The sequence below is a fragment of the Parastagonospora nodorum genome, assembly GCF_000146915.1.
Source record: "Parastagonospora nodorum SN15 chromosome Unknown scaffold_43, whole genome shotgun sequence".
Taxonomy (NCBI): domain Eukaryota; kingdom Fungi; phylum Ascomycota; class Dothideomycetes; order Pleosporales; family Phaeosphaeriaceae; genus Parastagonospora; species Parastagonospora nodorum.
Genome location: NW_001884591.1, coordinates 138,428 through 159,772, shown reverse-complemented (window position 1 = coordinate 159,772; position 21,345 = coordinate 138,428). Strand labels below are relative to the sequence as shown.

The 21,345-nt window shown below is 50.5% G+C and overlaps 11 protein-coding genes across 11 annotated transcripts; 4 read left to right on the top strand and 7 right to left on the bottom strand.

Moving 5' to 3' along the window:
- Positions 1-21: 21 nt before the first annotated feature.
- Positions 22-1,217, bottom strand: SNOG_16158 (hypothetical protein; the record flags this gene model as incomplete). The annotated part of the gene is made up of 3 exons (XM_001806232.1): positions 22-656; positions 713-926; positions 981-1,217. The coding sequence occupies 3 exons, from the start codon at positions 1,215-1,217 to the stop codon at positions 22-24; spliced, it is 1,086 nt and encodes a 361-aa protein (XP_001806284.1).
- Positions 1,218-2,750: 1,533 nt separating this feature from the next.
- On the top strand, positions 2,751-5,571 carry SNOG_16157 (hypothetical protein; the record flags this gene model as incomplete). Its single annotated transcript, XM_001806231.1, has 5 exons — positions 2,751-3,114; positions 3,165-3,356; positions 3,413-3,704; positions 4,007-4,160; positions 4,336-5,571. The coding sequence occupies exons 1-5, from the start codon at positions 2,808-2,810 to the stop codon at positions 5,569-5,571; spliced, it is 2,181 nt and encodes a 726-aa protein (XP_001806283.1). The 5' UTR covers positions 2,751-2,807.
- Positions 5,572-5,983: 412 nt separating this feature from the next.
- On the bottom strand, positions 5,984-7,156 carry SNOG_16155 (hypothetical protein). Its single transcript, XM_001806230.1, has 2 exons — positions 6,366-7,156; positions 5,984-6,315 (listed from the first exon to the last, which is right to left on the bottom strand). Exons 1-2 carry the CDS (start codon positions 6,819-6,821, stop codon positions 6,019-6,021), a joined length of 753 nt encoding a protein of 250 aa, XP_001806282.1. The 5' UTR covers positions 6,822-7,156; the 3' UTR covers positions 5,984-6,018.
- A 387-nt stretch (positions 7,157-7,543) lies between these two features.
- SNOG_16154 (hypothetical protein) lies at positions 7,544-9,564 on the top strand (the record flags this gene model as incomplete). Its single annotated transcript, XM_001806229.1, has 2 exons — positions 7,544-9,193; positions 9,248-9,564. The coding sequence occupies 2 exons, from the start codon at positions 7,544-7,546 to the stop codon at positions 9,401-9,403; spliced, it is 1,806 nt and encodes a 601-aa protein (XP_001806281.1). The 3' UTR covers positions 9,404-9,564.
- A 732-nt stretch (positions 9,565-10,296) lies between these two features.
- On the top strand, positions 10,297-12,210 carry SNOG_16153 (hypothetical protein; the record flags this gene model as incomplete). The annotated part of the gene is made up of 5 exons (XM_001806228.1): positions 10,297-10,459; positions 10,632-10,960; positions 11,011-11,403; positions 11,462-11,526; positions 11,577-12,210. The coding sequence occupies 5 exons, from the start codon at positions 10,297-10,299 to the stop codon at positions 12,208-12,210; spliced, it is 1,584 nt and encodes a 527-aa protein (XP_001806280.1).
- Positions 12,211-12,860: 650 nt separating this feature from the next.
- SNOG_16152 (hypothetical protein) lies at positions 12,861-14,136 on the bottom strand. The gene is made up of 4 exons (XM_001806227.1): positions 13,863-14,136; positions 13,596-13,811; positions 13,237-13,542; positions 12,861-13,184 (listed from the first exon to the last, which is right to left on the bottom strand). Exons 1-4 carry the CDS (start codon positions 14,063-14,065, stop codon positions 12,890-12,892), a joined length of 1,020 nt encoding a protein of 339 aa, XP_001806279.1. The 5' UTR covers positions 14,066-14,136; the 3' UTR covers positions 12,861-12,889.
- Positions 14,137-14,347: 211 nt separating this feature from the next.
- SNOG_16151 (hypothetical protein) lies at positions 14,348-15,372 on the bottom strand (the record flags this gene model as incomplete). Its single annotated transcript, XM_001806226.1, has 2 exons — positions 14,348-15,180; positions 15,336-15,372. 2 exons carry the CDS (start codon positions 15,370-15,372, stop codon positions 14,822-14,824), a joined length of 396 nt encoding a protein of 131 aa, XP_001806278.1. The 3' UTR covers positions 14,348-14,821.
- Positions 15,373-15,394: 22 nt separating this feature from the next.
- Positions 15,395-18,086, top strand: SNOG_16150 (hypothetical protein; the record flags this gene model as incomplete). The annotated part of the gene is made up of 4 exons (XM_001806225.1): positions 15,395-15,443; positions 15,562-15,616; positions 15,712-17,495; positions 17,599-18,086. The coding sequence occupies 4 exons, from the start codon at positions 15,395-15,397 to the stop codon at positions 18,084-18,086; spliced, it is 2,376 nt and encodes a 791-aa protein (XP_001806277.1).
- A 436-nt stretch (positions 18,087-18,522) lies between these two features.
- SNOG_16149 (hypothetical protein) lies at positions 18,523-18,758 on the bottom strand (the record flags this gene model as incomplete). The annotated part of the gene is made up of 2 exons (XM_001806224.1): positions 18,523-18,609; positions 18,666-18,758. The coding sequence occupies 2 exons, from the start codon at positions 18,756-18,758 to the stop codon at positions 18,523-18,525; spliced, it is 180 nt and encodes a 59-aa protein (XP_001806276.1).
- A 912-nt stretch (positions 18,759-19,670) lies between these two features.
- SNOG_16148 (hypothetical protein) lies at positions 19,671-20,078 on the bottom strand (the record flags this gene model as incomplete). The annotated part of the gene is made up of 2 exons (XM_001806223.1): positions 19,671-19,703; positions 19,884-20,078. The coding sequence occupies 2 exons, from the start codon at positions 20,076-20,078 to the stop codon at positions 19,671-19,673; spliced, it is 228 nt and encodes a 75-aa protein (XP_001806275.1).
- A 101-nt stretch (positions 20,079-20,179) lies between these two features.
- SNOG_16147 (hypothetical protein) lies at positions 20,180-21,046 on the bottom strand (the record flags this gene model as incomplete). The annotated part of the gene is made up of 5 exons (XM_001806222.1): positions 20,180-20,417; positions 20,524-20,533; positions 20,583-20,619; positions 20,914-20,981; positions 21,025-21,046. The coding sequence occupies 5 exons, from the start codon at positions 21,044-21,046 to the stop codon at positions 20,180-20,182; spliced, it is 375 nt and encodes a 124-aa protein (XP_001806274.1).
- Positions 21,047-21,345: the final 299 nt, after the last annotated feature.

Genomic DNA, 21,345 nt, shown 5'->3' with positions numbered 1-21,345 from the left:
CTCTGCCTGCGCAAAACGGAACTACTTGCCGGTCTTGTCTTCCCAAATCTTCAAGAACAGCTTCCACAGAATCGAGAACAGTATACCCTGTAGGCCATTCGCAATGATCCTGGTCTTCAATCCGCGACCGAACAACCCGATTCTTCCGTCTTGACGAATGACTTGCCTAGCGGCTTCGGTATACGAGATCCTCGTGTCATTTACCTGCCTGTAAGTCTTCACTACGCGCAGGGAGTTCGAAATAGTGTCCGATGCAACTGAGGCGCAGAATCCGATAAATGCCGCGCGGAGTAGCCACCACCCAATTTGGTGTCTGGAAGGCTCGGCAATGGTCTCAGAAAGGAAGTTGTAGACGGCGAACCATGGATAGTGCCCGACGAAAGTAGCGGCGGCAGTCGCAAACGCTCCCCACCAAAGCGATCCGACACCGTCAGTGCGTATACGCTCCCGAAGCAGCTTCGTGCCGCGCGCGCCTTGGGCTTGAAGAGTCGTTTTCAACGTGTCAATGGGCATGAGGAGCATCCGGAATGCTGCAGCACAGCACGATGCGAAGATAGTCTTGACCGGTGATGGCAGTTGGTTGAGATATCCGTTCGACTTCATTAGAGCCAAAATACCTGCGTTGGCCGCTGTGTCGCCGAAGCGTGCAATTGGACCTATGTTCGTCGTTTGTCAGCTGAGTGAGAAGTGGAGTGCAAGTCTAGATTCGTACCCTGAAAGAGTGCGGCCGTGAGACCCTGGTAGTAGCGCCCCAGCCCGCCGTCTTGATACAGGGTCTTCGTGGCTACTGACAAAGATGTTCCATGGCGATACTGGTAATTCATGATCGTGCGAATTGGCATCAGCAACAGCACTTGAAGAACCATCGCGGCAGCTCCACTTAACCCGCCTCCTAACGCCCTTTTCAGCGCACCTTTGAGATCAAACTACCGACGTAAGTTGTGGTGACTTCGTCTGAAGCTTCAATGTTGAGCACTCACGTTCACGTCATCAGCGTTTATCCAGCCTTTGATGAAGACGGCGATGATAAGCATCGCGAGCAACACCCAAAATCCTCTCCAAAGATAAAGCCAGGTGTTTGAGGTCGCCTCCCCGGCCTCCGCTATCGCGTCGTCTTCTGTAGTTTCGTCTGCGTCATACCGCGCATGCTCGGGAGCGAGCAAAGGGGCACGCTCATCAGACGTTGCAGTGGTATCGATTTCACGTTGCGCTGCCATGTTGTGGTTGATTTTTGGTGTTGTTGACAAAAGATGTTCTGGCTTGAGGTACATCGGATGAGGACCTCGGACGGTTGGTAATCAACTACGTCACGTGTGAGTTTGACTGCCGTGGAGGCGCAACTGCCATGCAGCCAAGACGTTAAGCGATCAGCCTGTTTACAACGACATCCATGGATGCGTCTCAACTCCCTCTCTACACGATTTGTCAATCTTAGGAGCGACTGGACAATATCTAATGCCCCATCAATGAATGACAGTCCACAGGGCAAGCGGTCAACGATCTCGGCAGATTCCTCGTCGGCGGTTCTCCTATTTGGCGATGACCACACAATTGCACAGGAGTTGTTGCGCCACACGCGCGTCCTCGTCGTCGCAGCAGCGCACTTTCCTTTTCCCCCAAGGCTGTCTCCCAAAGCTTCTCTGTATTCATTGGGCCAGCGGGCCGAATGATTATTCCAATTCAGTGGTCCTACCGCTGCGTGTTAGTGGTTGCGGGATTAAAGCGGCACAATGTAGTCCGTTTCTGGACAGGCACAGCCACACCGGTGGTCTGGCACTTTACGAACCGCGGATTAAACTACTCAAGCCTGTCCCAGAAGCTTCATTCGCTCGATATACGCTTCATCCAGGGGCTGACGCGTACCGGTCGTTTTACGCACGATAGCGCACCATCCTCGCAGTGTGACTCAAAACGATCTACTTCAGTGACACAGCAAAGAGCCTAGGTGTAGAGATAGCCCTACGGTCCTGTGACGGTACATGCAACGCGCAATTGACAAAGGAGGGTAGAACCACTCCTTGTTTCGAAGAGCCGTCATGTTGGGAGAGCGTTTGGCTTCTGCTTCTTACCTATGGCTAAACTAAGATGTGAATACGGATATCGGCACCAATCCCAACGACGGCCGCGTATAGAATCTAGACCCAGCAACGGAGGTCTCACTCCTTGAGCAATACTGAACATCACGCTTACACAAGCCTTGTAGCCTTACTAGCTCCCGCTGTGATGTGGCGCGGCCTCAGCGACTGCTATTATCGTACCATCTGGTGAATTCGGCCTCATTAGATCTCTAGCTCGGCTCTGGTGAATTCGGCCTCATTAGGTCTCTAGCTCGGCTCTGGACGATTCAACCTGAGTCTGTCTCAGTGCACCACAAACAAATAGACTGTGACGCTGAGCCAGTATTGTTCGGGTGAGAGTGTATGAGCCCCGTACAAACATGATCATCACCACTGACACCGGTACGGCCTCAAGGTTTTGAACCCTTGGGGCGAACCTGGTAACACATCCTAAGATGAAGCACCGTGCAGGCCGCAGCAAACGCACTAGGGCTCCTGGTTTGGGGTACGTGCCCCGCAATTCAATTTTCCAAGGTTCGTACTCCTCGAATTCCTATGAAAACATCGCCGAGTCCCGAATAGGCTTGTGTGGCTGTGACGCTTGCTCGACCTTTAAAGCCAGGAGGATGTTCGGTAACGCACTCGTTGCACGCTCACTTACCACACGCACTCTTCACGATGACGACCCTATCACCCCACAACTACATTCGCCCTGAAAATTATAATCACCGGCGGCCTGTCGTTACGCTGATGAAGAGTCAGGAGATATCGAAGCTGGTACCTTATTCCGGCCTTATCCTGACAGTGTCCCTTGTTGTCTTCTTCTTAGTGCGATACTACTTTTTCGAAAACTTTCTGTTGCCACGATTCTATGGCGACATATACACCAAACTCGATGACAACCGAAAACGCGGGTTTATCAACCACCATGTCGCTGCCGCGGCCAAGATAGTCATGCTGATCACGGGTGCCTACCCTTTCTTTTCCGTACTCGCAGGATCTGCTCCGCGTCTGAGCCAGTCGTTTGCCGGTTCCAAGATTGTGACTTTGGGAGATGGTGAGTGATCAAGAGCCAGATTTTCAGGCTAGGGCCTAATCAGCGCGCAGTACTGCTCGTCTTGAACCAGGTCTTCATAGCGATGTACGTGTTCGAGCTCATGTTCCGAGCAAAATTGTCTCCTGTCGCTGTCGCACACCACATGGGTTCCGTCATCATTGCCGCAGTAGCAGTAGCCTACAGTTACAACTGGAAGCATCACCCTGATGCTACCCTTGAGTTCATCCTCTGTTATTTGTGGGGTACGCTTCTTCCTCTCCGATTAACGGCATTCACGTGGCTGACATTGAACCTTCAGGGATATTTGACGTGATTGCGGAATTTTGGCCCCATGTTGCGATCATCCTCCTACGAATGCGACCCAAAGACCATGAGTACTTGCGCAAGGTCTTCTTCTCCGCCATGATCGTGACGTTTTCTGGTACCGTGGTCGAGACCATCGTGGTCCTATACTTCTGGGGTTGGGCATGGGATCGATGGTCGTTGGTTTTCAAGATCTTGACGCCAATCTTGCACTGCATCTTCACCGCTGCGCAACTGTGGGGTGCAAGGAATTTCTACTTGATGTGGACAGATCAGAAGAAGAAACTGCGATCCAAAGATATTACTGCAGAACTAGGACAACCATTGGAGTCCACCGAGCCCCAACTCGTTCGCTTAGACGTGGAACAGGAGAAACAGCGGACGAGTTAGGAGGTCAGCATTTGTTATTTTGTGTGTAAATACCCTTTTTTATCGTTCGCCCATTTTTAGACCATTTCCAAATGCCATCGGTGCTTTCAATATCATTGCTGGCGTTCCGACTGTGCTGCCGTCCCTAAAATGCACTGTCATTGGCACGCTCGAGAGCTCCCGATCCACCGGTATCACTCACGGTAGTCCCTTGTGACAGAGTCGTGGGCGCCCCCACCCCCGCAAACTCCGAAGACAGGTGGGAACATCGTTTCAGCGCCCACGCGCAGTCGAATGGCGAGCAACAGCTCGCATCTTCCCGTATGCCTGCCGCGGGCCGGGTCAAATGGTGGTGTCTTGTTCGTGAAGTGGAGGCATGCGATGGCCGGATTCAATTAACAGCAGACGGTCGTGTGTCGACATCTACAAGCAGCCAGCAAAACGTCTTGGAACACCTCCTCCGACCTATCACCGATTTCATTACGGGAAACCATTGCTTTGCGATCTACTGTGTATCTGCAATCTATGTCGACTTCAAACCCTTTCCAGATCATTATTGTCGGCGGTGGCATCGCAGGCCTAGCCGCTGCCATCGCTTTGCGAGGCTCGAACCGACAAGTCACTGTTCTCGAGCAATCTCAATTTTGTTCTGAAATCGGAGCAACCATATCGTTGCAGCCAAATGCAACGCGGATATTGCAACAAACATGGGGCATGACCGACTTACTCGAAGCTTCTTCAGGAATGATAGACCAAGGCCTTCGCATCTTCAACTCAGAGGGAAAGATGGTCAGAGAAATATCACTGCTCGCCAAAACCCAGTATGGCGCTGATCGTGTCATGTGGCATCGACAAGACCTTCATTCATATCTCATGAAGGTCGCAACGAGCACTGATCGACATGGCCCAGCGGCCACACTTCGCACAAGTGCGCGGGTAGCACGCTGCGATTGCGAGACTGGGAGTGTAACACTGCAAAACGGAGAGGTCCTCTGCGCAAATCTCATAGTAGGTGCAGATGGTATCCACAGTAATTTGCGCACCGCCGTACTGGGCAAACAGATTACACCAAAGCCGACAGGATCTTCTGCCTACCGCCTGATGATGTCTTCGGAACGCCTGAGACAGCGAGCGCCCCGCTTTGCAGATACCATCAAGCCAGAGGATCCGTTTACATCCATGATGGTAGCGCATGACTGTCGCCTGATTTCCGGACCAGCACGACATGGCACGCTCTACAGCGTTGTTGGACTCGTTCCAGACGAGCGCATGAACGAAGATCCGGACAGTGCGCAATCCTGGGTGACTGAAGGCAACAAAGAAAAAATGCTCGAGACATTCAAGGACTTCCCGGACTGGACTAGAGACGTGCTTCGAGAAGCAGAAAGCATAGGATTGTGGCAATTGCGCGATATTGATCCGCTCGAGATCTGGCATCGTGGGCGCGTCATTTTGATCGGTGATGCAGCACATGCAATGTTGCCAACGCAAGGCCAAGGTGGTAGCCAGGCAGTCGAAGATGCAGAGGCACTTGGTGCTTTCTTTGCAGACATTGATGGAGAGCCAAGTGATGAAGAGGTAGAAGCAAGACTCAAGGAGGTGTTCGAGGCCCGTTATGAGCGCGCATCGTTGATTCAAAAGTTTAGCCGAGATGCGGCAAAACCTGCAACGGATGTTGGGAGCAAGGAGGTCAAGATGCGGCCGGATGAGTTTATGGATTACAATTGCATGTACAGAGGCGCATTGGAGTGGCAAAGAGCACGTGGGATAGGCTCGGCGGCTTGAATGCACCTGAAGTATCTGGATCGACTTGCGTCGATTAAGGGCTTTGGTATTTGATCGGTGAACGAACATTGGTTTTGCATCAAAAATGACGTTGCGCAGGCCAAGCTCAATTTTATCGCAAGGTTGGAATACTGTAGTTAGGTTGTCAAATGCTGTCAAATTGTCCTCGTAAAATTTGCGTGCGTCTGGTGATGATTTCGGTGTACTCCAAGCACAGGGACGGCTGGTGTACAACTGTGGCTCACCCACCTCAGATTCTTTGGTCATGTGTATTACTGTCATCTTTTGAAATAATTTTGGTGCTTCAGTTCATACACATGACAGCTCCCATGTGACAATATTGCATCATTACTACATATATCCATGCGTTGAACCTTCGCATCACGCTCAATAGAACTTGCCGCGCATGAAATTGAATTTTCAATGAGACATATTGATTTAAACTAATTAATACGCTTTGGCGCCAGCTAAACGCAACACCTGGTCCGTGATAACAGGCTTCTCGAGAGGTTCCGTCCTGTTCTTCGGGCAGAGCTTTCCATCACGAAGCGGCGGACCCGCCTTGTGGATGTTGCAATGAGGCCAATGTGTCGTGCCTTGGAAGTCATTGAACAGCTTAGCCTTGAGCTCAATATCCTCCTTCTTCGCGAACTTGCGAGGCGTCATGCAGATGTACTGCACGTGTCTGATGAGATCGCCTTGCGGATGCTCTGCGTAATGCATGGTCCTGCTGTCCCAAAGTACCTTCATAAAACGTTAGCGACAGTTTGCGGTAGAAGAAAAGGACGACTCGCCAAGTCACCAGGTTCCATGTTGATCTTCTGCAATACGCAGCCCCTGTCCTGGAACCACTTGACGTCTTCCTCTTTGAAGATGAAGAGATCCCTCATCTCCTCCTCTGGCGGTGGCTTGTCCTCGTGCTCGTCTTGCTCGCGCTTCTCCGCAAAGAACTCGTCGAAAAGCTTCGCGCTTCCCTTCATCAGGATCAAACCACCGTCCTTTGGACCATTTGGCTGGTAATTCAACAGGCCCTGTACACACTGCATTCCTTTGCGATTCTCGTTCTGATCGCAGTGAGGCCATGGGCTCCAAGTGAGGTCCTTTTGTCGTGGCAAGGTGATGTTCATGCCGTCAAAAGAGCAAAGAAGCTCGTCCGTTCCCCACAGCTTAGTGAAGACATCGACAACCTTGGGTTCTGTGCGGGCTTCCCAGACAAACTTCTCATGGGTGCTGGAGTAAGCAAAGTACATGCCACCCTTGAAGCTGACTGGAAGATGTTCAGCAGTCCAAGTCGATTCGTCGTTGGGATCAAAGCCCAGGCCAAAAGATTGCAGCCACTCGATTTGCTTCTTCTTGTAGTACTCTGCACGCTCGGGTGTGATGACGTTCTTCACGACTGCGCAGCCGTACTTGTGGAACTCGTCGCGCCAGTCACCGTATGTGGTTTTCCCATCATGTTGGATGAGATCCACGCCAGTGTCCGCTTGAGGCTCTTCTGACGTGAGGTGCCATATTTAGTTGCTGTATGATAATATGAGAGATGTTGTGGGAAAGTATGTAGGAGATTTGGTGAGATTGTATACTGAGCTCAATCGCTTCAGGTGCTGGTATTAATATGATATCTCAATGTCGCTCTTGGTCGGTCGTTGTGTGCCCAGGTGGAGACCACCGATCGGTAGCGCCTGCCCCGCAAATCGCCCACAGTTCCGAAACATCGGAAGATGTGGGCATCCATACAGGGTCCATTCCCACCCGTTCTGGGCCGACTAGAATGTGGAACGGCTACGCTAATCGTTAGCCGAAGATGCAATCTGTTGTGGGCATGCTTCCGAAGCTTTAGTGGTGGGGGCTGGTGCTTGTTGATGCACATGAAGTACATCAGCTTGGTACTTTGTCTTGAGTTTTTCGAATAATCCATTCCCACAATCGTATCATCCCGAGGTCCCATACCCCATATTACTACAGATCAATTATGCCGGGCCCATTGCCGCAAGTCGCTTACAAGCGCATTTCTAAGCCTGAACTCGGCGAAAACAACTATCAAGGCTTCAAACCTGGCGAAGTCGAAATTGTGAAGAAGGGATCTCGACCGTATGAAGGACGAGCACTCGAAAGCGACATCCGGATAGACCACGATGTTGAGATCAAGGTCCGCGACGGATGCAGGTTGTACGCAGATATTTATCGACCTGCGGATGCGAATGATGACGAGAAGCTACCCGCCGTCGTTAGCTGGTCATGTTATGGCAAGAAGTACTCTGCGCTCCACATGCTACCGATGTGTGTGTGGAAATGCTGCGTGCCCAAAGAGGCTTTAAGTGGTCTGGAGAAGTTTGAAGGCCTAGACCCCGTCGAATGGTGCCCGCGTGGTTATGCTATCGTCTCTGTTGACTCTCGAGGCACAGGCGACTCCGATGGATCAATTCCTCTCATGGGCTCTCAGGATGCCGAAGATTGCTATGATGTCATTGAAGCACTTGCGGCCATGCCATGGAGCAACGGAAAAGTTGGAATGGCTGGAAATTCCGCACTCGCTATTATCCAATGGCACGTGGCCTCGCTCCGGCCACCCCATCTTGCCGCGATTGCGCCCTGGGAAGGATCTGGAGACTTGTACCGTGAGCAGTTTTGCCGTGGCGGTATCTTTTCCATGTCGAATTTCGATCTCATCACAAAGTTTATCATCAAGACAAACAATCCAAATGGTGGCATCGAGGATATGGCCGAGATGTACCGACGACAACCGCTTTCAAACAACTACTGGGCCGACAAGCGCCCGGATATGACGCAGATTGAGTGTGCAGTATACATTAGCGGAAGTGACTTCAGCAGCATTCACACCATGGGTTCTGTAAGAGGATGGCTCGAAATCCCGCATGAGAAGAAGTGGATACGATGGAGTTCATATCAAGAGTGGTACGAGCTTTACTGCGTCAAACACTCCCATGACGAGCTCAAGAAATATTTCGATTGCTACTTGAAGGACGAAGACAACGGCTGGGAAAGCACCCCCAAAGTGCGCTGGTCAGCTTTACAGTTCGGCGACCGCGAAGCGATTGACAACATCGAGTTTAGCGATTTCCCCATTCCTGAAACCGAGTACCGTGAACTCTACCTTTCAAAGTCAGGCGTTACTGAGCAGCCTGCTTCCACTTCCGAGATCGTCTCGTACAACTCTGAAGACACAAAATCGATTGCTGACTTCACTCACACTTTCAAGACCAAGACACGACTCATTGGTCTTCCGAAAGCTGTTCTCTATATGTCTTGCCCAACTCACGACGATCTCAACGTATTTGTGATATTGCGCAAGCGCGATGTAAATGGCAAACTCCTCATGCACCTCTGCTTTCCCTTCTCAGCAGTGCCGACAGGCATCAAGAGCATCGATGAAATTCCAGAGAAGGACCGACAAAGCACAAATCTGCACATCGGAAGTGTCGGCACTCTGCGCGCTAGTCATCGCAGATTCCTTCCTGAGAAGGGTCGATCCACGAGCAATTTCCCTTCCATCCACACGACGTTGAGGAGAATGATAACACCCGGCGAGGTGGTCAAACTGGAGATCGGCATCTGGTCGATGGGTGTCGACTTTGATGCAGGAGAGTCTATCAGTGTTCAGGTAAGTTTCGCGCATTATACAACACTACTTGAACACGAGCTAACACACATACAGGTCTCCGGCTCGTTCCCTGCCATTGCTGAGTATACTGCATTCTCTACAGAGCGACCGGAGTATGAGAGGAACAAGGGTGAGCACAGGATTCACATAGGACCTGACACCCCGAGCCGAATAATCCTGCCCTTTGTGCCCATTCCGCAGGAGCCGTAGGGCATGGAATCGCGGTGGTGTAAAAGGTCTTTGGGACATGTCAAGTTTTCTGGCCAGATTTTGTCCGTGAAACGGCGAGGAATTAGCACCAGTAGGCTAGTCTACGGATTTCTGTCCTGCTTGGAAACCGTTCACGTATAATCGAACATATTTTGAACATATTCGCGCTCCCCAACAATGTCAAAGTATATGTGAACGATCTTTTATAATGCCTTCGGGTGCTCAAGGCATTGGGTACCCTCGACTCATCACGCAAGTGAGTAGGTAATGATTTCAGAGCTGGCTTTGATGGCCTTCGGAGCGCTCTGCGTTCATGTTACGCACTGTAAGTCAAGGCCCATGAGCTGGTCGATAGTTAAGGTCCAGGTCTCATCTGGGCACCTGGATCGATGTTCGGAGTTACCAACGGCTGCAATGCGTTAGGAATAGGCTCCACCGCAGTGGTTGTTCTTGAATCGTGGTTCCGATCTGACTTTGTCATGCACATGCGCCACTGCCCACTCTCCGAACGCTAAACCATATCGGGTTGCAGCGGCCGTTAGCCTTCATGCCGCGTGCTGTTACCCCGCAAACGCTTCCCCATAGTTGACTCCAGATTCTTGGAAAGTTACGGGAAGTGGAGTTCAGCTGCGATCTGAGTAGTGACAGATGCATCGGTCGCAGTGGGAACAGCTAAGGCCAGCTATTGGCATGGCTGAGAAGCCACGACTTCGCCATGGAATGCTGGTTGTTTTAAGACGATGCAAATATCCAGAAAATTAATCTTTAGACTGAAATTCGAACTGCTTCGCTCTCTGGTATCGGCGAGCGGGTTCGTTTTCTAGTTTTTTTCAATTCGTGATTCATCCCTTTCCCAAAGTCGTTCAACGACTTCCAACCGTCCGAACAGCATCATGAGCACTAGCAAGGATGAAAAGGTAGTGGGCTCGACGGTAGAGAGGTTCGAAAGCCTCTCTGCGGATGAGTCTGATGGCAAGAATGGTCTCCAGCAGTCGGAGACGATGGGCACAGTGAGGTTCACTGAGGAGCAGGACATCTACCTTGTGCCTGCCCCCAGTGCTGACCCACGAGGTATACGACAATATCACAAGCTCTCTGAAATTGCATCTGACAAGTTTTAGATCCTTTGAATCTGCCCAAATGGAGGAAAATCGTGTTCATCTCCCTTGTGTCGATTTGTAGGTAAAACTTCAGCTATCTGTCTTACTATTGACTGACTATGAATCAGTCTCAAGTCTCGGTCTCTCCATGGTATCCGGCTTCGGAGGCCTCCTCGGATTCTATATCCCCATATATGCTGCTCATGGTGCAGACTACGCGGATATTACAGCGCTCATGACCTACCCTTCTATGTTCATGGGCGTTGGCTGCCTCCTTGCCACGCCTCTGGCCCTGGCAGTTGGCCGCAGGCCTGTATATCTTGGATCACTCGTTGTACTTATTGTTGGGGCACTCCTAGCAGCCTACGCGAAGGATTACAACTGGCATTTGGGTGCTAGGATGGTGCTTGGTCTTGCCGCTGGTCAAAGTGAGGCATTAGTACCTATGATGATCCAGGTAAACAAAGTATCTGCACTGTTGTAATTTCTGCTCACAATTGAAAAAAGGAGATCCACTTCATGCACGAGCGAAGCACCTTTCTGATGTGGCAATCTGCAATTCAGACTGTGCTCTCGGCAGCCCTCATTATCGCTGCATCGCCACTTGCTGGCGCCATCGGTCCTGCTAATTGGTACATTCTTGGCGCAGGACTTTCAGCCGCCACACTGGTTGCCTCGATCTTCTTAGTGCCAGAAAGTCGCTACCCTCGATCGCTCGTAGCCTACGGCCAATATTCCGAGTCAGAGAGTGACGAGAACGTAGACTACATTGCACCGCCCGTGAGACTATCCGAAAGACCTGCGCTAGATACTGTTAGGTATGAACCTCGAACACTCCGCTCCGATATGCGTTTGTTCGTAGGAGAGACAGATTGGGCTGAGGGCATGTGGGGTTTCCTTGTAAGTTGGCCCACTCCTGTTAGGCATCACTTCGGGTGAATACTGACCCACATCACAGCACACGTTCCAGATTCTGCTCTTCCCCAACGTGCTTTGGGCATTCTGTCTCAACGGTCTAACAATGTAAGTCTCAGGTTCGCTACGCTGCATCACCATCTCTGACGTTGCGAAAGCGGCATAAACATTGCTATCGGTACCACTTACGGCAAAATCGTTACTTCCCCTCCGTACAACTGGGGTCAGGATGCCGCATCTTATGTCAACGCTGGCCAGGTTATTGTTGCGTTCGTAGCGCTGCCTCTGCTTGGCAATGGTTCCGACATGGTGATCAAATGGCGCGCAAGGCGCAATGGCGGTGTTCACGAGCCCGAGAGCCGCCTACTCCTGCTCTGGATTCCTATCTGCATCGGAGTGGTGTCTGCCGTACTATATGGTCAGGCAGGACAACATCCCGAGAAATACCACTGGTTCGTCATCGTCTTCGCCAATGCGGGCTACTACTTCGCCTTTGTCGGAGCCAATATCTCTGCGATCACATACCTGCTGGACTCGTACCCTGCGCGTGCTGGTCCTGTTTTGGTCGTCATCACTGCTTTCCGTGGATTTGTCTCATTTGGCACCAGCTACGGTGTAGCCAAGTTCATCGAGACTTCTGGATATGACGGATCCTTTGGCACATACGCTGGCTTGACAGCCCTCTTCGGTGCCATCGGTATCTTAGTGTTCGTATTTGGCAAACAGATCAGATCGTACACAGGAAAATTCGCCACGAAGAAACGCAGCGGGAAACCCTCCATGTCTCGTTGAATAGTATCTGGAACGACGCGGAGGCACGCAACGTTGTCATAAGAACACCAAATTTAAAGTCTAGACTGGTTCTGAAATGATTGAAAAGGCAGATATACATAGTCTGATGGAGTTTTATGAATATGAGATAGTTGAGCTGAAATCAAGTTGATGGTGGTGCAATGGACCCTCTTGACGAGACTCTAACCCCCTCCTGATTGAAACGTCACACCAGACACTACGTAGTCCCAAGATCTCTACATGCTATTTGGTTAGATATCTTTGCAGATAATGGACTAACTTCGGACGCGTTTCTGGAAGACTGGCAAAACAGCACTACTTAGATTCTTAGTTGGAAGAAATCGGATGAACATTTGTACCGCTGCAGGAAGCGGTGTCATTTTAGCCTTACTGCGAAAAGGCCTTCATTGCTCCTGGTAGAGAGATTCTTCGCTGGATAAACACAAGCAATGCAGCCTGTCAATACAGGACTCTCCATGCTCTAGCACTGGAAGAGACCTCTTTTCAGACCCTAACCCTGACATTAAGCTTCGTCAAAGTTACTCACGAGAAAAAATCACATTCTAGAACAAGTCGCGGAAAAGGGTAATGCCTTGTGCTTAAAAGCTATAGGTGAGGAAGGAAAGAGTCACAAACACGAGCAAGCAGAATGTACCTCCAAACTCCATTAAAACTAAAACTAAGCCTTGATATATGGTATTCCAGTGAGCTTGAATGTGCGCTCGTCCATCACCGGCTTGTTCACGGGCTCATGACGATTGTGCGGATCGTCCTCACCATCCCGCTTTGCTACATTTGAGCCAGTGTGCCTCGCGTTGGGCCAGTGGGTAGTGCCCACCCAGCGCTCGTACGCATCCTTCTTTCGAACAAGATCGTCTTGGGTGGCATGTGCTACAGGCATGTAGCATGTGTACACGGCAAAGCGTGGTTGATTTGTCTTTGGGCTGAGGTTGTAATGTGGTGTACGGGAGTCCCTATTTTGTGTTAGCATCGCGAATACGTCTAGGCGCACGAGAATATACTCACCATAGCAGTAGATCACCAGGCTCTGCGCACACCTTCACCCACTTCAAGCCCTTCTTTTCGAGCCACTCCATTCCGCTCTCAGTGAATCCAAACCACTCCGGAGTCCATGCTGGGATACGTGGCTCATCGGCCATGTCTTTGTGGAACTCGTCAGATAGGAGGTGACCGCCGGGGCACACGATAAGTCCACCATCATCAGGACCGTTGGGTAGCAAGTTCACGAGACCTTGCATACACCTGAAACCTGGCTTAGCCGGGTCTTGGTCCTGGTGGGGCCAGGGCTTGTTCGGAGCGATGTCAGTTCGACTGTCATTGTGATCAGCTAAACTTCTTGCATACTTCAAGAAGCTGTTACTCACTTGGGAAACCCGAAGTTAATAGCATCAAATGATACGATGAGATCCTTGTCGTTGTATATCTTCTCGAATGCGCCCACGACACCAGGCTCGCCTCGCACACCCCACGCAAAGTCTTCGTGAGTGACAGCATAGTTGAGACACATGCCCTTTTCATTGATGGCCGGCAGTCTGTCCCTGTGGACTGTGGAAAGATCATTACGGTCGAATCCCAAGTTGCTGTCACGATATCAGTCATCCGAAGACCAGTGTCTTGACGCCACAACTTACAAGCCTTCGAGCCAACTGTACATTCGGTTCGCGTAGTCATCAGCCTTCTCTCTTGGAATGGCACCCTTCACGACGGCGTAGCCATCTCGGGCCAGATCATCTCTCCAGTCGCCATACGATGTCGGTGAGCCATCAATCTTCATGGCACCATCGTCGACAGCCTTGAGCGTCATGGCCGCGGTGTGTGTGGTGGTTGAGATCATAATTACGGTTTGTTGCACTAGTCAATTCTGCCGAGTTCAATGTTCAATGTTCAATGTCAAGTTCACTGCGAGGCTACTCTGACTAGGAAACTGATATAGTCGGACCGCAACGTCCCAAAAGGCCCACAAACTTAGAAGCTGCCCGTACATTCCGATACCTGCCCACATTTGCCGAAGATGATGTTCCAGACAGCGATCTTAGACTGAAATGGTTCGTGGCGTTTGTTCTGGCCCGTCTCAGGAAAACTGCTTAATACCTTGGTAGTCTCTAGAATGATTGCTGGCACAGCAACAGTGCCAATCATGCCGTCCCCAATTATTATCACGTCTACCCTTACTACTTCTGCCGCACTGGTCTTGCTTTATCGGCCACGTGCGTCCTGCGACATGTTCCTCAACGCTATTCCGGATCATCACCGTGGAAGGAGATATTGCCGGTCCAGCAGCTTCGCCTCTGTCCAACCACCAGCAGATAGGTCCGAGAGACTACCGCCGAGCAATCGAGTCTAGTGCAACGCTGCTTGCTACGCAACGAAGAATGCTTGCATCAGTGACATGGTACATCCTAAGCTTCCCTGCCCACAGCTTGGAGGAATACCGCACTGAAGATAACATCGCCATCAAAAGACCTGCGGACTTCAAGATACAAAAGCGAACAAGAAACAACACTTGACGACACGGCGGAAGCTTTGAGTTGTTGTGCTATTCAGATCTTAGTCGATTCGAAGAACGGTTTACGACGAACGAGCAGTAGACCTACAGAGGTGCAAAATTGTGCTCATACCGGGGTTGTAGGGTCATGCGCACTTCGCGAGCGGGGGTTGGCGCTGTGGGCTGAGCGTAAAGCTTGTCACAATCCTGTACATAACTTTGCTGTTCAGAACTGTGCATTGTGGATATTCTAGTTGAATGCCATGCGTCGCACGATGGTTTGTGACTGTCGGCCACATTGCGGGCCTTTGCTGCCGCGGTATCGTGCCGCTTCGGTTGTGAAGGTCCAGACACGAAGTCACCCCGCTCATGGCGAGTCAGGTGCGCCCACATCTTCCGAAGCCACTCCTCGTGAGCCCCAATTACCCCAGGTTTCTTCCACTTGAGCCGCTGCCACTGCCCACCTTCGAAATGTCAGCAGAAGTCGATGACACGATCGTCAGACCATCCAAGCGCATCCGGGAATCGCACAGTGTGAACAATGTGCGTGCTCTGCAGTGTCAGGTATGTCACCGAACATACGATCGGATCGACCACTTGAACCGACACTTGGACTCACGTGAGTATGGCAAAAGAGCAGGCACGTCCAGTAACATCGTTAACCGTAGTCAGATCGAAATGAAAGATCGTTTCGTTGTAAGGAGTGTCCAGCAGCTTTCAACCGAAGGTCAGTGCGTCCCGTCCTTACAAGAAAGACTGTTGATTGGAGATGCTCCATGAAGAAGTCACTGCAGTCGCATGGTTTTAGACATGATAGATAGCTGACAAGACTGCTTTGGCTGCAGGGATCTGCTCCTACGACATCGCACTACACATGCGAAGAATGCCGCCGAAGGCCAGGTTTGCACTAACCGTTCGGTGGAAAGGGCAACGAAAGCATGCAACTCATGCGTGATCTCAAAAGTCAAATGTGACAACTGTAGACCCTGCCAAAGATGTCTGAAGCGTAATCTGGAGTGCACGACACGCATGCACGATGCTCAGGATGGATCAGTCACAGCTCCAAGTCCGCGTGTCGAGCAAGTTCTAGAGCATCCAACGACCCAAGGAGGTACACAAACTGATCCAATATATCCTGTGAACACGTTCATGGATGTTTCACCTGCTCATCAAGGAATCTCGGATATCTATCAAAATGCACTTCATCAGCCGCATGCATTCCCCAACTTTTTTGAACAGATCATGGTGGACCATGGAGACTTTCTGGCTATGGACTACCTACAGCCACCTCCGGATCTGACCACTTGGCTACCCGAAGCTGATTGGTTCACTGAGGTCGATCTATTTGGGGCCGACTTTGTTCCAGCCATTGACGATACCTTTAATGCACCACGCCTAGACTCTTGCGCAGATGCAACTCCACCAGCGGGTACCATCACTGATGAGGCTCGGGGAACGAATAGTGGCGATGCAGTGAAGCGGCGACACGCTGTCTTCAGGCGATCGCCATGGTTCTGGGTACCGGAACACAATCAGAATGCGTTTAGCGATCATGAAGGAATCACGTTAGATGAGCGAAACGTGGATCTTGCTTCGTCTCCGCATCAGCCTCACTCCTCGAGCATTGTCATTCCTGGTCGCTTGTCGCAACAAGGACGGGATCGCATCTACCACCTTGTATTAAAAACCGCACATAGCCAGGTATCAATTTCGTCCTTCCCCTCCGCGGACTGCCTTGACAAACTCATCAAGGTCGGCATCGCAAAACGAACAGAAGCAGATGCATGGATCCATCCATATACCTTTGACGCCGAGGCTTCTCGACCAGAGTTCCTGACAGCACTAGTCGTCGCCGGCTGCATTTGTTTCGGTATTCCATCGGTGAACAAGACTGGGCTTGTCCTCCAAGAAATTGTGCGAGTCGCTTTAAGGGAACTCGCAGAGCACGACAACAGCACCACGCGAGAGCTCCAATATCTTCAAGCAATGATGCTTTGGCTCGATATTGGAGCGTTTTGCGGCTTTCGTCGCAAGATGGAAATTGCCGAAAGCTCTTTACAAGTGCTCGTCACTGCTTTGCGGCGGGCCGGCAGATTCGACAATGTTCGATATCCTGACACTCTGCCCCAGATGCACAATGAAGGTGAGGAGCTCGACAGGAGATGGCGCAGCTGGGTCGAACTCGAGTCTTACAAACGACTTGTTTATCACCTTTTCGAACACGACATCTACATGACAGTGATAAACCATCGTCAACCACTTATCTCATGCGCGGAGCTTACGCTGCCGCTCCCAGCTTCAGAGATATTGTGGCTTGCACCATCGGCCGTGATCTGGAAAGCCCGTATATTGAACAATTCCTCTCCCACTGAGCGGCCGTCGATGCGGACCATTCTCCAGAATGAAGGACTCATTTGCTGTTTGCATGCGAACTTCGACTTACAGATTGCACGCTCAGCACAAATCCACGGGCTCGCATCACAGGTCTGGGACCAATGCCAACAAACAATACTACTTCAGGATTCGAGCGATCCATCATCGCAACTATGGTCTCGGTCACGACAGCAAAAGCTGTATGATTCTCTCCGACACACTAACCTTACACTAAATGACTCGTCAGCGTTGACTTGTGCTTTCCATCAGTTTCTTCAGATGTTCCTGCATGCAGACCTGGACGCGATCACTCGGTTTGCTGGCAAGTGCGGAGAGGAGGCTGCACACCGTGCTTACATTGCGCTGCAGCCATGGAGCAAATCCAAAGAAGCTCGAATAGCAATAGGTATGTGCCATCCGGCTTTCCAGATCCGATCAATTTTCTTGCATATCATTGCACTTGTCCTAGAGCACGCTCTTACCACGAACATTCGCTGACCAACCCATAGCCCACGCCGGCCAAGTGCTACATGCCGCACGTGCAATTCCTCCTTACCAAAACCGCGGACAAGATTCTTTCATAATCTACCATTCCATCATGGTGCTCTGGACATACAGTATGATGATCAACGACCACGCGCGTAAAACCGGCTCAAACACACCAGTCCGAGCAGCACACGCAACAATGCAAGATCAAAGCACACTAGTCTTCTTGGATGATGACAGATCCACCAATCAGTCCGCTGTAGATGCGTTCATAATGATGAATACTGGGACGCCTTGCCTTCGCATCCTTTTGAAGACGTCAGTACAGCAGCGGGAAGATGGTGCGGCGAGTAATGAGATATGTAATATGAAGCATCCATGGCAGGTCATGAAGGCAGGTGTCACGTTGCTTGAGGGAACGCATCCAGACGTGGATAGGGAGACTGGGCCACCGTTGCTTCGTGCGTTGTGCGGGCTAATGGAAGAGCTGGGTGGACTGAGATCGATCTGATCGCTTTTCGGCATGAGGAGTCTAGCCCTGATATGATATACGTCCTTGTACGCCCTATCTCATTCCAGGCGAAGCTCAACAAGCTTTCGGCGTTTGCGTTCACGGCTATCGCCCGCAGCCTGAGACTAGTTGTCTCGTTTCGCTCACCGTTCAAGAAGCAAAGAAGTACTCTGTCTGGCCACAGTCAAAACGGAAAGACACGAGACTCAAATTAAACCATAAAGGAAAGGCTCGTGGTATCGACTGCATTAGATCACATGGGTCGTCTGCATTGAGAAAAGCTCCACAAGTGTGAAGACAAATTCGTTTGATTCAAATGAGTGTAATCCCTCCTTTCCATCATTCATTCAGGCGTCGTCCACGCAGTCGTTAATCTCACAAGCTCTGTGTACCACACATCCCGCCATTGTTCTCAAGTCGCATTTTTAGCTAACCTCTACTTCTTCTCGTTGGCGTTCTTGTCACCGGCGCCCTGAGCGCGGGCGGCAAAGCCATCGGCAGACATGTCTTTTCCACCCTTCGCCTGCGAGCAATAGTTAGTTTCAACGAGTCCTAATGATTTTTACAACCACAACTGACCTGGGTAGACTGAATGCGCGAGGCATCAGCAGAGCTCATGGTGTTGGACTTGCCGCCCTGGTTGGCCGCGGCGTTGTTGTTGGAAGCGGGCATGTTGAAAAATTGCTGGAGTTAATTTTTTGAATAGTGTTGAAGTGTGAGATGATCGGGCTGAGCTCTCAAATGTCGTTCCAACAAGCGGGATATATACCATCTCCCAGCCAAAACCCGATACCTAGGTACAGTCTGGGCCTATGTTGTACCTCTTCCGCGATGTCATGATGCCGCATATTAGCACAAAAGGCGGGGCCATGAGCGATTTCGAAACGCCAACATGTCCCTCACGAAATTGAACAGAGTGCACCACAATCTATATCAGGGTTGTGAGTCGTCTATCATTCGAGCTCTATCCTATAAGAACGATTGCCAAGGCGACGGACGATAACGATGAGTCCGATATATTGTCAACGAGAGTGCAGTGTTGTCGATGAGCCGTACTTTGGGGTGGTCATGATGTTGCTTGCATGTTGTGTGATCGCAAAACCTCCAGCAATGGCCCTTTGCGGACATCAAAACGCAGGGTACGCCACCACCTGTACCTCGCGCACACCGCCATTTCACTTCAAAAATTTTTTAGTTTTATAGTGTTAGATTACTCGCCGTCAAAGAAGTTTCCCAGTAAGCCAATGTAGCAGTATCAATTTGGGTATGAAGCTCGTAATCGACCAAGATGATAGAAGAGTGACTGGTGAAAGCTCGGCCATGGTGCCACATAGGCTTCGATATGTCTAGTGTATGAATCATGTTCGTATTTTGAGTCGGCGCATTCATGGCATTAGTAGGAGGCTGAGCCTTCTCTTATCAAGGAACTATCATGTAACATGTAACGTCTGAAAAGATCCGTGTACGGAGATTTCAGCTGAAGCGAAGAGTAAAGAGGTCCGAGCAATGAACACGATTATGCCTTGGCCATCAGTGTAGGTCCAGTTAGCATGTACCGAACCACTATGTAAAGGAACCCAGAAATCATTGCGGCTGCACCTCCATAGCACCACATTCCTGTGAAGTTCAATGGTCTGCCAGAATTTAGGTGTGGATCTAGTATGGCGCCAGCGGTAGGGCCTCCGAGCAGCAGTGCACAGGCGCACACGAAGAAACACATACCCACACGTGTACTGAGCATGCTTTTGTGCTTGGTCAAGCGTGGAAAACAGGTGCCGGGGATAGCCACGAACACACCAATAGCAGCGAGAGAACGGCAAAGCCGCCAACTTGTCCAGCATCGAGGACTACGAGAATGAACAGAAGAACCCCAGTGGTGGATGCGCATGGCATGATGACGTCAATCGGCCCAGTCTTGTCGGACAGGAAGTTTGGCAAGATGCGACCTAAAACGGATGCGGCGTTGTACATAAGAGCTATTTGGAAGGCCATATTAGCGTCGTGATCCGCTGTATTAAGGCAAAGTATGAGGTGTAGAACAACGGTACAGTCAAGGCCACGAAGCCGATCATCGTAGCAGCGACCAAGGTCATCTAAGTCGCATTGGTAAAAGCGGAGTAATCGATCATCGGCCGGCGCTTTCTCACAGCCGGTTTGACGCGCTCCTTCATGACAACACAAGGTATTATGAGCGGAGCAAGCGCCATAAAGCCGATCACGCGGATCGCCCAAGCAAATCCAATTTCGTAGACCAAAGTTCTCAGGACGATGGGATACATGACGCCGCCGAGAGAAGAGCCGAAAGACGCGATGCCTACGGCGAGACCGAGTCTGGTGTTGAAGTAGGTTGGGAGCAGTGACATCATTGGTACGAAGATGCAGCCTTCAGTGATACCAATGAGTAAACCTTGGGCCAAGATGACTTGTCAGAACTCACGACACTACCACTACGACACGTTAGCAAGCGTTCGATGGCATGTTTGAGAATTTACTTACCAAGCTGAGCATCATGTCTCCCAGGACCACACCAAAACTAGTAAATCTCTTAACTTTAAGCTCTTTTAACTTATTATATAAGCTTCTTTTGAAAATACTTAACACTAAAGATATTTCTTTTATATAGACCTATAAACTTTACAAATAAATTATTTTATAATATTCAACTCTTCACGTATTTCACCATCGCGTGTTTCAGCGCAAATTGCTCTAGATTCGCTGCCTTGAATACCTAAGTAGCTAAGATTAAGACATCACTTCGTAATGCGATAAGAGAAGACACTTGCCTAGATGTTACCTGATTCACTTAGGCGAAAGCCTAGCCTTTAACCCCTCGTGCCCCTCTATTGATGCATTCGAAGTTGGTTCCAGGAGCGATGTTTAGGCGCTGCGCGATTACTACAATTCTTGGTATTCGCAGAGACGAAGACACATCTCGTACCAGGTTGCGACGACGTAGTCATGGTTCCGCTTGCTGTTTCTGAGAAACTTAGGAAGTTCGCATGTCTCAGGATGTAAAGTTGGTGAGGATGTCAGACTGCAAGAATGTCATAATGCAGGAAGCGGGGTACCGTGCTCTCACCCACACTATGGTTTCTACACTACACCACTACACAAACCCGTTGCGCTAATGATATGCATACGGGAATACCCTGTTGAGCTGAGGCAAACCCCCGCAGTCAACATCGAATAACAATAATGGCACGCGCAAAGACCAATATATCGCGGGATTCCTTCTACGTCGTTGCCACTGTGGCGCAGC